Below are 17,326 nucleotides of genomic sequence, written 5' to 3' on the forward strand. Positions count from 1 at the left end.
GGGCAAAATAAATTTGGGTTCTCTTCTAAGCAAGTTTGTAACAGTTTCAGGTGGTGTCCACTTTTTTATATGAACATTTTTATGTGAGTAGCTCTTTTTTAATAACCATTCCCTGACTTATGAAGGTCAACACACTTCTCCCTCATTTGGTTTGTGTGTTCTCTTATCTTTCCCATGTTGATGGATGACTAAGGGAATTTGGCCTCTGTGTGTCACCTCATATTTATATCCCAGTTAATCAGAAAGTCACAGATTACAGCCTGAAAATTCATACACACTCCAGTTAAATCAAAAATGTTGAATTTAAATGAGAAACATGCTTCAGTTATGTTCACTATAATTTCCAAGGGTGCCACTAATAGTGCCACATGTTTTTGTCAAATTATTTCTTGAGGAAAGATTTGTTTTTCTCTGAATAAAAATTTATTTGAATTCAAGGTTGATTTTTTTTCTAATTTTTTCAGTGCGAGATGAAGCTCCTTCACCAAAAGGTGGATATTTTTTCCTAACCATTTTTACTAATTCTCATACAGGGTGCCAATAATTGTGGAGGGCACCGCATATATAAATAAATGAAATGAAGTGACCAGACAAAACATGAGTTATATTGGGTGCATAATGGGGGCGGCCCGGTGGTGTAGTGGTTAGCGCTGTCGCCTCACAGCAAGAAGGTCCGGGTTCGAGCCCCGTGGCTGGCGAGGGCCTTTCTGTGTGGAGTTTGCATGTTCTCCCCGTGTCCGCGTGGGTTTCCTCCGGGTGCTCCGGTTTCCCCCACAGTCCAAAGACATGCAGGTTAGGTTAACTGGTGACTCTAAATTGACCGTAGGTGTGAATGTGAGTGTGAATGGTTGTCTGTGTCTATGTGTCAGCCCTGTGATGACCTGGTGACTTGTCCAGGGTGTACCCCGCCTTTCACCCGTAGTCAGCTGAGATAGGCTCCAGCTTGCCTGCGACCCTGTAGAACAGGATAAAGCGGCTAGAGATAATGAGATGAGATGGGTGCATAATGACTGCAATGAAATACAAGTCAAATTTAATTTAGTCATTCCTGCTTTCTTCTTTTATTTGCATTTCCAATATTTCAGCTTTTTCTGATATTAGTTTTTCCAGTATTTCCGATTTGATTTCTTCTGATATTTCTGATTTAATTTCTTCTAATAGTTCTGATTTAATTTCTTCTGATAGTTCTGATTTAATTTTTACTGACGTTTCTGAGTTGTGGTTGTCTGTTCCTTCTGGCATTTCTGAGTTGCGGCAGTCTTGTTCTGACGTTTCTGAGTTGTGGCTGTCTCGTTCTTCTGATGTTTCGGAGTTGCGGCTGTCTCGTTCTTCCGACGTTTCAGAGTTGCGGCTGTCTCGTTCTTCCGACGTTTCGGAGTTGCGGTTGTCTCGTTCTTCTGATGTTTCAGAGTTGCGGGTGTCTCTTTCTTCTGATGTTTCGGAGTTGCGGTTGTCTCGTTCTTCTGACGTTTCAGAGTTGCAGTTTTCTGATTTGCGTTTTTCTGTTTTTTCTGATTTGCGATTTTCCGATTTTTCTGATTCTGATCTGTTAGATTTACAACTACGTACGTACTTGTCTTTATGCCACTGTGTGAAGCACATCCGGTCTGGAATTATACACAGAGCCACATCACAAGCCTCACACTTGTAAATGGTGCAGAGTTTGCACTGCACACATTTTCTCCTCCCCTTGGTGGCTCTGACAGACCGATCACTGGAGACCTCACAGACTGGTGCAGGGTAGCATGCAAAAAGCTTTCCTTCTTTCTTCGGTGCCAAAGAAACAGTGGTTGCCTTAACAGGTGGCTCCATGGAGGTGGATGGCTGCTCCTTCCCCACTTTAGCCAACTGGCGACACAACACCATCCTGAACTTCTTCTGGCTGAGGGGCTTCTGCTTCTTCACCTCTGCCATTTCTTTGTAGATGATGAAACTGTTCACCACTGCAATGTCAATGAAGTGCAGAAACAGTTTCATGTACCACCGGCTAGTCTTGTGGTCCACAGAGAAGTACTTGATGAGAGCATCCGAGAGGTCTACCCCACCCATGTACTTGTTGTACTCCTTTACCGGCTCAGGCACAGGAAACGACTTCTTTGTCCAGGTTCCGTCAGGGTTCCGGACACGGCGACGCACAAAATCACTGCTGTTGGCTTTGTGGATAGTGGAGCACATCATGACTTCGCATGTGTCCTTCCACTTCACATAGAGCAGAGGGCTCTCCCGGATCCAGCGCATTTCCCCACGAGCAGATTTCTTGGTTAATGCATTCTCTTTCGTACGTGGAAACCCCACAGAGTTCTCCCGGACAGTCCCACAGGCCCCGAAGCGCAGCTGGTGGAGATGGTTAAAGAGTGCAGTGCTCGTATAGAAGTTATCAACAAACACATGGTACCCTGTGCCAAGACGGGGCACCTTGAGTAAGTTGACGACCACATCAAAGCTCAGCCTACTGTCACTCAGACACTGCGCTTTTCCCTCATAGATTGAGAAGTCGCATGTGTAACCACTCTGGCTGTCAGCCAGGACGAACAGCTTGTAACCCCATTTTGTGGTCTTGTACTTCATATATTCCTTCATCCTGATCCTTGCCTTTGTGGCTACCATGCGCTCATCCACTGCCAGGTTTTGGTGCGGGTGGTAGTATGTCCTGCAGGCCATGAGGATGTCATCCAGGAGAGGCTTCAAGCGGAAAAGGCCATCAAAACCAGGCTGACCACGGAGCTTATCATTCACCACGTCACCAGCTGGGTCACTCATATGTAAAAATGCAGTGATAGCTTCATACCTATCGCCTGGCATGATGCTGGCAGGAAAGGGAAATCTGTAAAGGTCATCCCTCTTCCACAGGTCTCTTGCAGAGGACACCTTGACCAGGCCAAGATACAGAATAAGGCTAAAGTAGTTGAGCATCTCATCTGGAGTCACGTCGGTCCACGGCCTCTTTATCTTTAAGCCCTCTGCATACTTCCGGGCAGCATTCTTGTTAGTGTTGGTACACAGCGTCTTAAGTACATTATGTGAGAAATACAGCTGGAAAATGTTCAGGGGGCTATAGGACTTATGTAAATCCAACTGAGCTCCAGGATTCCTCTTGGGACAGAATGGAAACTGTGGGGGGCACACATCCTCCTCAGAGTCATCATGCCATCTATCTTCCTGTGGGGCGAGTGCACTCCTCTTTGAAGGATTCTTTGTTGGTGATGGCCTCCCACTGCTTCTGGATCTCTTCTGCCTTGTAGATGGGGAAAGGCCTAAAGGACCTAACAGGTTAGAAGAGCTGCAGGCTGCTGGGAGAGAGGAGCGGACAGATGCACCCAGCGAAGCCTCCGAAGCAGAATTAGATGATGGGCAAGAGGCAATGGCAGATGTCTCCCCTGCAGGATTCTCTCTGAAATGAAGAGAAAAAAAATTGGCAAATGCACAAATAGACAACCGAACATACAGGTAGCACAAACACATGCATGTATGCATTATGTACATGACTATCTCCGCGATTTGTGTTCTTGGTTCCATCTTGGTTCTGCTAGCCACGATTATGATTTCTTCTTGCAGGTTGGGCTGTTCCCAGAAAAGTCAAAACTACTGGCTTGTTTGGTGGAATTCTGAGTATTCTGACTGATGAGACCACCAGAAAAAAGAAATATAACCGCTGATTTAATTTCAAATTGTTTCGCTCCAGTTTCAACCACTGTCATTGTGAGCTCATTGGTTTTTTGGGTCTTAAATCATCATCATTCTTTTTGCTGAAAAAGTGACTAAAAAACATTATTTAAACTACAATAGACTTTTAGCTTGTATACTTAACTGCAAATGAATGAAAATTTCAAGGAATTTGAATGAAGACCACATGAGTTTTATTGCCTGCAAAATTTGGTTCTATGGACCAAGAATGTAAATAATCCTGACAGAGATTACAATAGGATTCCTGAATGCTTCACACAAAAACTTCTCAAAAAAAAAAAAAACCCTTCACTCTTACATAACACAATTTATTAGACCAGTCAGTCTCTCTCTCAAAAAAATATTTTTACATTTCAGGTCACACCTCTTTTGAGTAGTTTGCACTTTAGTGACTAACACCGGAAACTACTTTGCACATGCATGCGTGGGTTAAAGTTAGGTCTTAATATAAATCACAGAGAAACTTTTTTTTGTTATCTTGGTGGTTTGAAGCCATTTAATGTAATTTTGTGGTTTTCTCATGCGTTCTCCTCACTGATCTCTACATAAAATATCTGGATAGCTCATTGGCCAGTCAGGGTGAAGCGATCTGGCCACCATATTACCACACACATCGGATCGTCACGATCATATCTCTGCCTAGGAAGCTACACAAAACTGGACATGTTATTCATCTAATTGACCACTTTCACATTACCCATAATGTTTTGCACCTTGGGGGTAACCAAAATATAAACAAACTAAAACAACATGGCGTCACACACGGGCAGTAATCTTTTGAATTCAAGTCTCCTTAAAACCTTCAAAGAAGCGTCTAAACTAACTAAACCAAAGCTTAAAGAAATCTACAAAGCATTTTCTGTGGACTTCAAGAAATTATTGGTAAAAAAAAAAAAGCGATTGTAAATATTGCCTCAAACGCTTTGAACATCTCTACTTCGGGCAACAGTCAGCAGCCTTCATCTGTTAACATGGGTGTTCCAACAATTACTTACCTGCAGAAGTTAAAAAATTGGCAGAAGAGCTTAGAAAGCTTGACACTGATCATAGAAGAATCCACAGTGAAATCATTTTTGCTGGGTGCTGGTTACGACGAGAAAGCCGTAAGAAAATAGAAAACGCTTCGTGCATGGGAACACAAGCAAGGAATTCACTCACTCAGTCAAGTAAGTACTGTAAACACAGACGAATTGTCAAATTTCTTGTTTAAGTTGATTTTGATTTCCTTCAGTCTGATTTTCCTAAAGCTCATATGCTACCAGATTACAACAATCTTTGGGCTGTTAGAGGAAGCTGCAACCCCTCATTCTCAACTGACAATGAAGAAAGTCATGTACTTGGTACTTGAAACAGCTGCAAGCAAACCAGTGTTTTCTGCTTTAATTTCTACTGTACGTGCACTGTTGGGTATGTTGTTGTTTTGTTTTTAAATTTGAATGATGAAAACTACCAGGTAACTTTATTAAATCGGAGCATTAATATATTTTTTTAGACTAAGAGGTAATTGCAATCACATTGGAGCCTTGATGTTTGTGCTCTTTGATATTGTTGCAGAGGACAAACGGCACTTTCCACCTGACCTTACCTGCACTGATCTGCCATGTTCTTGGTCTGATCCCAAAGGTAAAAGCAATTTTATACAATATAAATGACCGAGACATAGCTGTACTTATAAAAGCTAATTTCTACTTTGCACTTTTTATATAGGTGCCAAGGTTGAGCCCGTCATTGTGGAGGACATTAACCTCTACAAAGCTAAAGTTGGTCAAAAAACACCTGCAAAGGAATTTCGTCCATGCCCTTCCATAACAGAACAATTTTATGGAACCATTGGGGAATAATGATTGATGAATGTGAAATTAACTTAATGAAAGATATTTTATGCCAACCATGGAAAGCCAATGCCACCCATACATTACCCATTTGCACAAAAAAGCAAAGATGTAAATACACTGCTTGCACAAGAACTGCCTGATGTCATGCCTGCTGATGACCTACACCTGGCTTACAGCTTCAATGTGGATATCGAAAATGTCATGCCTGTGAATAACCTTAAAGAAATTGTCAGTCCAGTCAAGTCAAGTCCAGCATCACTACATGACATTATTTCAAAAGCTGATGCAATTCTTCACAAACTCAGTGTACAAGAAGAGCATATCAAACAAACTGATGAGGCAATGAGGGGATCAGTCACAGAGTAAAGAGTGGTTTATTGAAAGGTCTCCCAGGATGACTGCATCCCAATGTAAGCGTGCTCTCATGAAGGAAACTACAAGTCCCACCAAAGCAATAAGTGAAATACCAGGGTACAACAGCAAAACTGAAACTGAACACGAGAGATGGCATCAAATCCAAAGAAAATATTACTCAACAATACATGGAAATGACAAACAACAAAGTACACAAATGTGGCTTCTTCATTTCCAAATCTCATCCCTTCCTAGGAGCTTCCCCCGATGGACTGATAGATGATGGTGGTTTTATTGAAGTCAAGAAAATCCACCCACACCATAATGAAACATTAGAAGCTTTAAAAAGACTCCATATCATCAAAAAGGTAGATGGATCTTTAATTATCAATGAGAATCATAAATATTATCATCAGATGCAGCAACAACTGTTCTGCACTAGCAGGAGTTGGATTGACTTTGTAGCTTCAGATGGCAAACACTTGTTGGTGAGAAGAGTTTAATATAATGAGGATTTCTGGAACCTCAATTTGCCAAGACTTGAGAAGTTTTATTATGGTCTTGTGTTGTTAGAATTAGCTTATGGGTTGTTTTACAATCAGGGTACGCAAGCTAAAAATCACATTTAACACTTAGAAGCTTGTTGATTATTACACATTAGAAGCTTTGATATCTTCAATATCAAAAGGCTTGACTAAATAAACTTGGTTGTTTATTGTAGCCCTGTGATAGCTCTATTTACCATACAAAAAAAATTTGGTGATAATGTTATTTTTGGTGAATGTATGGCAATATATGTCATATTTAGCAAAATTACTCGTGTCATTTAGAAAAAGTGCTTTTTTGACCACAGGTAGCTCCAAAAGGGATGCACTTACATCATTCTTTATACCATAACACAAATATTTGGTTCCATATCATTGGAAACATAGTTAAGTTTTAATGTTGAATGCCAGCAAGTTTTCAGACTATTTTGATCAAATTAGTATGTAATTGTGTAAAAAAAAAAAAAATCCTCTCCGAGACAGCGAATTTTTCAGTATAAAATAACATATCTAAAATGATTATTTTCATCCTAAAATGTGGTCAAGATATTGAGACATAAATATTAGAGACAACTAACACAAAGCTTACAGCCTTATATTTAAAAGCACTATGGAAGTAGTGGATTCTGAATTGTCAAAAAAAAAAAAAAAAAAGTCCTCTCTGAGAATCACTTCATTTGTTTCTCCCAGCGCTGCTTAAAGCTACACTTAGCCCATGTTTACATTAGACGGTATCAGCGGATCATCAGATTAACGTTTTTAAAACGATTAGTGTGCACACAGCAACACCAATACACGATGTGTGTGCACACAGCAATACCAATACACGGATACGCTCGGCTCTGCAGGCATCCTGCGCTCCAAATCACTCCGCCCTGAACAGCGAGTGCCCTCTGGAGGGTGCGCCCTCCGGCCCTGCGCAGCTCACACAGCGCACGAGTGAAGTGCACAAGCCACGATTCGGGACTGAGCCGCTGTGTGTGTGATCCCAGCGCATATCACTTACCACTTGCAAGTGAAAGGATGGCAAGCCTAAAGACAATCATAACTACACAATGGGCAGTATTTGCATCAGTATTTGCAGCATTTTCATACTTTTATACTCTTTAATGAAAGGTGATACAAGGCGGAAGTCCGCGCCGTTTTTCAGCAGTCGTGTCACATGACCAACGCCAGCGAATCAGGAAGGTGGATGTCACAGTGACGTTGTCCAATGAGACGCCAGCTAGAGCTCAGCACAGCGTATCCGCGTATTCTGAATGTTTACACAGCACCGGACCAGACACGATCTGGATTGAATACGTGGATGCTGGCGGATTCCCGTTTCCCGGCGTTTCCAGGCGTTTTAATGTAAACGGACAGTGCATCCGCGAAGAAAACGAGACAGATACGGTCTAATGTAAACTTGGCCTAAGGCTACGTTTACATTAGACCGTATCTGTCTCGTTTTCTTCGCGGATGCACTGTCCGTTTACATTAAACCACCTGGAAACGCCGGGAAACGGGAATCCACCAGCATCCACGTATTCAATCTAGATCGTATCTGGTCCGGTGCTGTGTAAACATTGAGATACGCGAATACGCTGTGCTGAGCTCTAGCTGGCGTCCTCATTGGACAACGTCACTGTGACATCCACCTTCCTGATTCGCTGGCGTTGGTCATGTGACGCGACTGCTGAAAAACGGCGCGGACTTCCGCCTTGTATCACCTTTCATTAAAGAGTATAAAAGTATGAAAATGCTGCAAATACTGATGCAAATACTGCCCATTGTGTAGTTATGATTGTCTTTAGGCTTGCCATCCTTCCACTTGCAAGTGTTAAGTGATGTGCGCTGGGATCACACACACAGCGGCTCAGTCCCGAAAACACTGCTAGTGTGCTTCACTCGCGCGCTCTGTGAGCTGCGCAGGGCCGGAGTGCGCACCCTCCAGAGGGCACTCGCTGTTCAGGGCGGAGTGATTTGGAGCGCAGGATGCCTGCGGAGCCGAGCGTATCCGTGTATTGGTATTGTTGTGTGCACGCAAATCGTGTATTGGTGTTGCTGTATGCACACTAATCGTTTTAAAAACGTTAATCTGATGATCTGCTGATACGGTCTAATGTAAACATGGGCTTAATCTTGTAATAATACAAACTATTACACATGCCTATGTTCATATGTGTATTAATTTCCAAAAGTGCAGATTTGATAGTTGTTTTTTTTTTTATTTGAATTTTGGACCCCTGTGACACAAACTTTGTACCCTGATTGTAAAACAACCTTTATCCCAGAGTTAAATACAGACTCGAAAGAATAACCCTAACCCATGACTACATCATCGCTTATTTACCGCAATGCATTATGGGCAATACCCGGGCTCAGCTCCGCTATATTGTTTACTTTCACCTTTGCTCAACACTGCATTGTCCTGTCTAACCGGTTTCAACCATGCTTAAAGTGAATTGCTGTGTGCCCAACTGTGTCTCCACAACAAAGAGGACACCTAATTTGAGCTTTTATCAGCTGCTAGTCGAGAAGAAAGAAATGGATAAGTTTAATCCACAACAAAAACCTTCAAACTGAATTGAAATGGATAAGTGTTTGTAGCTTACATTTCTCTGGTGGGAAAAAGACGTACCTAAACTGTGACCCAGCAATATTTCCATGGTCTGCGGAATGGCATTCGGTTATAGATGATTATAACAATCGACACTGTTCATCGTCTGAAACTAGCGATATTCCAAAGCCTGTGAAACAAAGCAGCTTTCTTCAGCCTTTGCCTCTCAATGTACCGAAGCACTCGGCAGCCGAACAAGCCTGTCGGACCGATAAAACTCCCAAACCACGAAGGGTTCTCTTTTGAGTATATATAATGTTCAGTGTACCTCACTAGTAGCATTTATTGAAGTAAATGCATTTATACTGAACATGGCACGACAGATCATTGGGTTTCCAAAGATTTTTTTTGTAGTGTTTCCTAATATCAAGTTCTATTTAACTAATCACTCATTTATAAATGTTTTGTTAAGACATTGAGATTTGATGTTGTTGTTGTACAGTGTGGTAGACTCGGTCAATCTCTAAGTTGTACGAATTCTTGTCACTTATGTCTTACCTTCTCACCAAGCTTGATTTGAATTCAGATTTTCCTGCTGTAAACTCTCGACATGTTATCCACCTCTTTAAATCACCAATTTCACTGTCTTCCATGACCGAACACGACAAAATTGCTCCTCACACATCACGCTCACGTAAAATTAACTACCAACTACCAACCCTAGCTATCCCCCATAATGCATTGCGATAAACAAGTGATGTAGTTATGCTTGGGGGCTATTGGTAAACTAGGAATTAATTATGATTATTCTACTCTGTCCTCACTAAGACAGGAGTGATTATTTAAATGCTACGGTGTAGCACAAAAAGTTAACAAAGCACTCACTAAGCAGTGCCCAAAATTAAGACTGAAATCTACAGTCATTGTTAATGCAATAATAATTGCAGAGTGGTTTTATTTAATTTATAAAATCAAATTTCACATTGTTGAACTCACAAATAAAAATTATAATACCAGTCATTTTTAACTCACCGTCTTAATATAGGTGCTTGAAATTTTACAAGATATGCACATACAATAAAAATTTGTTCCCCCAAATGAGCCATTGTCAGTGGAATCTGTTTGGATAAGATCTGAAAAGTTTTGATATGTTGAATAACTCTCTCTACATGAATTCATGCTTCTGCAATTTTCTCAGAACATTTTCCCTCTTTCTCTTTCTGCTATGATCTCACAGTTCCTTTGAAGTCTGGGATGGTTACTTTCACTCCTTTCTCTTGCATCACTTCATTTATGTCAAATCCCCGGGCTGCCATCAATTCCTCCCCTGCCTTTAGGGTGGCAAGGAAGTCAGCACTATTGGCTGTGATGTGTTTGTCAGAAATCTTCCCTCCCCAAGCTCGAGAAACAAACAATGGCTCCATGAGCATTGATTGCCACTAGAAACTTGAATGTTGTGTGACCCTTGTAGTTGGAGTGTATTTCTTTGCAGGCTTTTAAAGATGAGGGCTTCTGCATAAATATCTCCGTACAGTCCACTACAACTCTGAGGTCTGGGAAGTAAGAGAACTGTTTGGCTTTTCCATGTTCCTCATAGTCAGGCATTTGGCACAAGTCTTTCAGGTGGAAAGACAACAGGTTTATCCATGCAGAGAAAATTTTGCTGACACTTGATTCACTGACACTAAACCTTTGTGCAAGATCAGTCAGTGTCAGTCCAACTCTCAGTCTCACAATTACCATAAATAGCGCTTCTTCTAATGTGAGCTTTGATAATGGTCCTCTTTTATTGCCCGTTTCGTTTGAAAGACTGGAAGCCATTTCTGAACCTTTCCAGACTTTCTTCTTTTGTAGTCCAACAGCATTCAGATAATCATACAATACCCTGAAAGTAGCATAAGTTTGGGAAGCCAGTCCAGAATTGGAACTTTTCGGCACCAAGCTTTAAGGCCAAGCTTACGTTAGACCGTATCTGTCTCGTTTTCTTCGCGGATGCACTGTCCGTTTACATTAAAACGCCTGGAAACGCTGGGAAACGGGAATCCGCCAGGGTCCACGTATTTAATCCAGATCGTGTCTGGTCCGGTGCTGTGTAAACATTGAGAATACGCGGATACGCTGTGCTGAGCTCTAGCTGGCGTCGTCATTGGACAACGTCACTGTGACATCCACCTTCCTGATTCGCTGGCGTTGGTCATGTGACGCGACTGCTGAAAAACGGTGCGGACTTCCGCCTTGTATCACCTTTCATTAAAGAGTATAAAAGTATGAAAATACTGCAAATACTGATGCAAATACTGCCCATTGTGTAGTTATGATTGTCTTTAGGCTTGCCATCCTTCCACTTGCAAGTGGTAAGTGACGCGCATGCCCGATATGCACTGGGATCACACACACAGCGGCTCAGTCCCGAATCACTGCTCGTGCGCTTCACTCGCGCGCCCTGTGAGCTGCGCAGGGCCGGAGTGCGCACCCTCCAGAGGGCACTCGCTGTTCAGGGCGGAGTGATTTGGAGCGCAGGATGCCTGCGGAGCCGAGCGTATCCGTGTATTGGCGTTGCTGTGTGCACGCGAATCGTGTATTGGCGTTACTGTGTGCACACGAATCGTTTTAAAAACGTTAATCTGATGATCCGCTGATACGGTCTAATGTAAACCCCACCCAAGTTATCCAGTAAAAGACGCTCTGAACACAGCTTTCATTTTCTTCTTCGAGTTCAGGGACTCTGCTCTGCAGGGAAATCAACTGTTGGAGAATCTCTTCATTCAAATCTAGTGACTTAGGATCAATCTGGGGCTTACAGTAATCATGTTCTTTGAGTTGATGTTCTACAGGTTCCCCAAACTTCATGATCTTCTAATGAATCGACTACATTTCTCGGACGGCCTTTATATTCTCCTGATACCTGAAAATATAAAAAATACAAGCTCCTGTTAGGACTACAGAGTAAAATACTACAGTGGTGTTTGAAAGGTTTGTGAACCCTTTAGAATTTTCAATATTTCAACATAAATATGACCTAAAACATCGTCAGATTTTCACACAAGCCCTAAAAGTAGATAAAGAGAACTCAGTTAAACAAATGAGACAAAAATATTATACTTGGTCATTTACTTATTGAGGATAATGATCCAATATTACATATCTGTGAATGGCAAAAGTATGTGAACCTTTGCTTTCAGTATGTCCTGACGTTTTCCTTTATAATTTGCTGGTATAATTCAGAATTCATTGTTCCATCAATGATAGCAAGCCATCCTGGCCCAGATGCAGCAAAACAGGCCCAAACCATGATACTACCACCACCATGTTTCACAGATGGGATAAGGTTCTTATGCTGGAATGCAGTGTTTTCCTTTCTCCAAACATAATGCTTCTCATTTAAACCAAAAAGTTCTATTTTGGTCTCATCCGTCAACAAAACATTTTTCCAATAGCCTTCTGGCTTGTCCATGTGATCTTTAGCAAACTGCAGACGAGCAGCAATGTTCTTTTTGGAGAGCAGTGGCTTTCTCCTTGCAACTCTGCCATGCACACCATTGTTGTTCAGTGTTCTCCTGATGGTGGACTCATGAACATTAACATTAGCCAATGTGAGAGAGGCCTTCAGTTGTTTAGAAGTTACCTTCGGGTCCTTTGTGGCCTTGCCGACTACTATTACATGCCTTGCTCTTGGAGTGATCTTTGTTGGTCCACCACTCCTGGGGAGGGTAACAATGGTCTTGAATTTCCTTCATTTGTACACAATCTGTCTGACTGTGGATTGGTGGAGTCCAAACTCTTTAGAGATGGTTTTGTAATCTTTTCCAGTCTGATGAGCATCAACAATGCTTTTCCTGAGGTCCTCAGAAATCTCCTTTGTTCGTGCCATGATACACTTCCACAAACATGTGTTGTGAAGATCAGACTTTGATAGATCCCTGTTCTTTAAATAAAACAGGGTGCCCACTCACACCTGATTGTCATCCCATTGATTGAAAACACCTGACTTTAATTTCACCTTCAGATGAATTGCTAATCCTAGAGGTTCACATACTTTTGCCACTCACATATGTAATATTGGATCATTTTCCTCAATAAATAAATGACCAAGTATAATATTTTTGTCTCATTTGTTTAACTGGGTTCTCTTTATCTACTTTTAGGACTTGTGTGAAAATCTAATGATGTTTTAGGTCATATTTATGCATAATTATAGAAAATTCTAAAGGGTTCACAGACTTTCAAACACCACTGTATACTCGATCTACCTACATAAACACTCAAAGGGGAAGTACATGTAAGCTTACTTACACTGCATCGTTTGTGCTTTGTTTTGGAAGTTGATCCTTCGATAAAGTTGTCTTTTTCAGTTCTTTGACTTGTCCTTGTTTTTCGGTTGTTGCACTTTTTATGACTAAACACAAAGACAGAGGGGTTGTAGGCTTCGTGACTTGGATCATCAGACTTTAATCCACCACTGAAGTGTGTAGAACACAGTCGTGTGTTGTCTGTCGGTGTAAAATTTTGACCGCGAATTCTGTCTAACCACGCTTTTTGACGCTTAGCTTCTTTAGGTATTCTATAAAACTTTAAAGTGACACCGGCTGATGTATTAAAAAGAGGAATGGTACCCTGTGGAGCTGGAATAACCCCTAGGTACTTGAATCACATGCTGTATTCCCTGCTGCCTCATGCCTGTGAAGGAGAATGAGCTGAAAAAAACCACTGCGGGCTAATGTTTACACTTGGGCACGGAAACAGCCGAAGTTTATCCTCATTATAATATTATAATGAGCAAGGTCGCGACAAAGATGGCGGAATCGGTAGGTATCCATGTTTTTTCCTCTCTCTCTTCTGGTGCGTTTTGCCTCTGACAATGTCAGACACTTCCTTAAAATCACCATTTTTTGTCTCGATTTAGGAGCCTTCATTCGATCTGGGCGATCCGCCATGTTTGCTCTGGCTCTGTGGTCACGACCTCTGACCTGCACATGACCTCACATGACTTTTCTGAACTGGCTGCCTAGCGGTTTGTAAACAGACTAGCACATGGTTAGGACACCCCGCATTAGGAAATAAAATGTACTGAAACAAGGTGATGCATACCAGCTATGGGGATGGGCATCAGCTCAAACAATTCAGAAAGGGGAGTGGATTAAATGACTCCTGAACCAGCACATCGACCCGTGTCACTTTAAATCAGGATTCCTTTTACAGTTATTTGAACAAGTTGGTGCACAGCAAAAGTCGTTTTTCCCCATGTGAAGTCGAAGAAATGACTGAGGTTATCTGACTAAGTAAAGAAATATGGTGCCTGGTTACCTCCTGAGGTGCAAGGCATTATGGGTATGTGAAAGTAGAGAATTGTTGAGAAAAAAACCCCCACAAACTGGACATGTTATTCATCTAATTGTTGAGAAAATTGCAAGAAAAATGCCTACATGTGCAGCAGTGAACTGTACCAATCATCATGTTAAAGGTTGTGGATGGACATTTCACCTGTACTGATAATGTGGGATCATTTTCACAGGTTTTACATGTCTGTGCAAAGTGCCATGTGTGTGTGTGTTTGTGTCAAGTGTGTGCGAGTGGTTGATTTTTGTAGGGGTGTTTGTGTTTTAATCATATAGTACAGTACTTAATACATTTTATCATCATGGATATATTCAGGAAGATTACTGCAGATAATTTTTATTATTATGAATAAAATTATAATAATAAAATAATTTTATAAGTGTTATAAAATTATATATATATAAAATTTAAAAATTATTATTATTATTATTAATTCAACCAAACAGAAAATACATGGACAATACATGCACAATAGAGAAGAAAACAAATTGTATATTCCAAAATGACAGAACAATTCTGGTTGCCATAGAGATGGAGACAGCATGTGGGTCAGGGTCCACAAAAGTAAAGTCATTTCCTGTTGCCCAGAGACATGTGAACCCTCATATACTGTTCCAGATCAGCAATAACAAATAAATAAACAAATACATTCTACTGCACAGAATAAAAAATGAAATGAAACTAATCATGCAAATATTGGATGGAACAGAGAGTTACATGTAGACATTACAAATCAACTATTTAAAACAGACTGATACCAATCCGTAGCTATAATTACAAATTATGTATAATCAATCAATCAATCAATCAATCATCTAATTGCTGGGTTGCATCTGACATCACATCCACCTCGTTAGATATGCAAGACATGAAGTGGTGATCAGGTAAGCTCACTGTTCACAAAGCATTACTATCATAGACACACGTTTGATCAACTTTATCCACATTTAAACCTGGGGCTAAATCACATGGGGCGGTACCTGGTGGTTTAGCTCTCAGTGTATTAGCCCCATCTTCACATAGTTTAGCCCCATGTTTAAACGTGAATAAAGTTGATCAAACGTGTCTATGACTGATCATTCTAGATTTAAAGAGAACAGAGCTTTTTTAAAGGAAAGTTTGAACCTGAAGTTTCTGACTGGATTTCGCTGGTAATAATTTGGCATGATGTCGAATTCTCATCTTTAGTACCGTTTGACGTGAATAATTTCTGGCAATAATTTGGAGTGAGTTTGAATTCCTCTTGTCTTTAGCATGTTCAATCATGTCATATATCAGATGTTAAATAAAAACAAGCAATAGTCCTTGATCCTTAACTCTAAAAACTGATAACTTTCTGTTATTGGTGTCTTAGAAGGCAAAATTATCATCAAATTTAGTTACATTCAGTGATGGGGCTAAAACGCTGGGGGCTAAACCACAAACCCATGGGACTAATACACTGGGGGCAAAACCACTGGATACCAATGGAAAACAATGACAAAAGAAATAATGGCATTTAACCCAAGTCTCAAATGGCGTGTTTTGGTATTACTCAACTTATAAACTTGATCTTGGTATCATTTTAAATGGTTTTTCAAGCTCTTTTTCATCTGTACCATTTGTTACAGCATTTAACCATGTTGAAAATTTAAGGCCAATTTATGCTGACAACGCAGTCTTCGCAGACGGTGTCGCAGATAGCGTCTGCGTAGCCCCCCCTTCGCAGACTCTCTGCGCGCACCTCCCAAAAATTGTGACCACCGCAGAAGCCTCGCAGACAGCGTCGCAGACAAGAGGGCTCTGATTGGTCCACTCTACATCCGCTGTACACGCACTTCCGCTTCCCTACTTTCCCGGTTTGGTTTGTTTTCACTACCGCCATTTTTAAAAACACGAGCGAAGATGGAGCAGCACGAAGAGCGGTTGATCGAGGAAGTGAGGAAGTACGTACATCTATACGACTCCAGTTCTAGTCATTATAAGTAACCGGAGGATAAACACTCCACTAACCACACCCACCAACTACTCCTAGCGATTTCGCAACTTCGCGCCCCCTTGCGTTGTAGCGGTGAATAACATCGCGCACGCCTATTACTCCCCGCTCAACGATAAATTACAACTGTCTGCGAAAAGCTATCTGCGAAAGCCTTGTCGCAAGAGCATGCAGAGGCCTTTAGTTCACATACCTCATTCAAGAGCCAGGAAAAAAAAAAGCTAACATTTTTATTGAGTTTATAATTAGATGCATACAGCTACTTCGAACAGATGTTACAAAATATAGGCAGGCTGGGTTCAGTGTACTGGTGCTGCTGTGCAACTATAAGAATGTATAATTAATTTCATGTCCTTGAATTCCCTGATTTATGGTCCAACACACAGAGTACATGGTCATTTATAGTGTGGTGATTTTATATCCTTAAATGTAACCACACACATATGTAACCATGCGCACATGCCTTGATGTCATCATACAAGCAATAATTTGGTTAATGATGATTGTATTTTGATTCATATGTAACCACACACACCTTGATGCAATCACATAAGCAGTAATGTGGTTTATGATGATTGTATTTCGATTCAAAGCCAGTCATGTTGATTTTCAGTACAGAGTAAATGAAGTTGATTCGATTAAAAGTAATAATAAATTGATTTATGAATGATCATAATTACAATGAAATACAGTAAAGATGTTGAGATTGCTTATACTGAATGGTTGTTTTCTGCTAAATCACAGGCCTATTCAAAAAGTGTATTATCCTAATTCCAGTGCTTGCAGCGTTGTCATATGTTGTAATGAATGAGCCAAGGCCATGTTGAATTAAGCAATTGTTCATTCTGGAGTGTTTTGCAGGCTAATGGAATACATTTTTATCAAGTTATTCTGAATCAGGTATTCAGTGTTCTCCATGGGCGCTTTTAAAGTGGCACACCGCCATGTTATAATTCTGGCCCGCCACCCTTCCCTTGGCCAAAAAACAAAACGTAACTTCATCAGCATACACCATCTCATCTCATTATCTCTAGCCACTTTATCCTGTCGTACAGGG

At 41.0% G+C, this 17,326-nt stretch overlaps 1 protein-coding gene across 2 annotated transcripts in view; it reads right to left on the bottom strand.

Annotated features, from left to right (window-relative positions):
• Positions 1–1,032: 1,032 nt before the first annotated feature.
• The window catches only part of LOC132891281 (piggyBac transposable element-derived protein 4-like), a 28,996-nt gene continuing 12,702 nt past the window's right edge, over positions 1,033–17,326 (bottom strand). Inside the window, exons 2-4 of one of the 2 annotated variants that reach the window (XR_009655299.1) lie at positions 13,251–13,353; positions 11,759–11,862; positions 3,303–3,391 (exon numbers count right to left, since the gene is read on the bottom strand). Coding sequence is in view for 1 of the 2 variants with exons in the window: in XM_060928774.1 (XP_060784757.1) it covers positions 1,039–3,391 (2,353 nt within the window). In the remaining variant the exon portion in view is untranslated. Of the gene's footprint in view, positions 3,392–11,758; positions 11,863–13,250; positions 13,354–17,326 lie in introns of both variants that reach the window. The other variant, XM_060928774.1, reaches the window with a different exon arrangement.

The sequence above is a fragment of the Neoarius graeffei genome, chromosome 9, assembly GCF_027579695.1.
Source record: "Neoarius graeffei isolate fNeoGra1 chromosome 9, fNeoGra1.pri, whole genome shotgun sequence".
Taxonomy (NCBI): domain Eukaryota; kingdom Metazoa; phylum Chordata; class Actinopteri; order Siluriformes; family Ariidae; genus Neoarius; species Neoarius graeffei.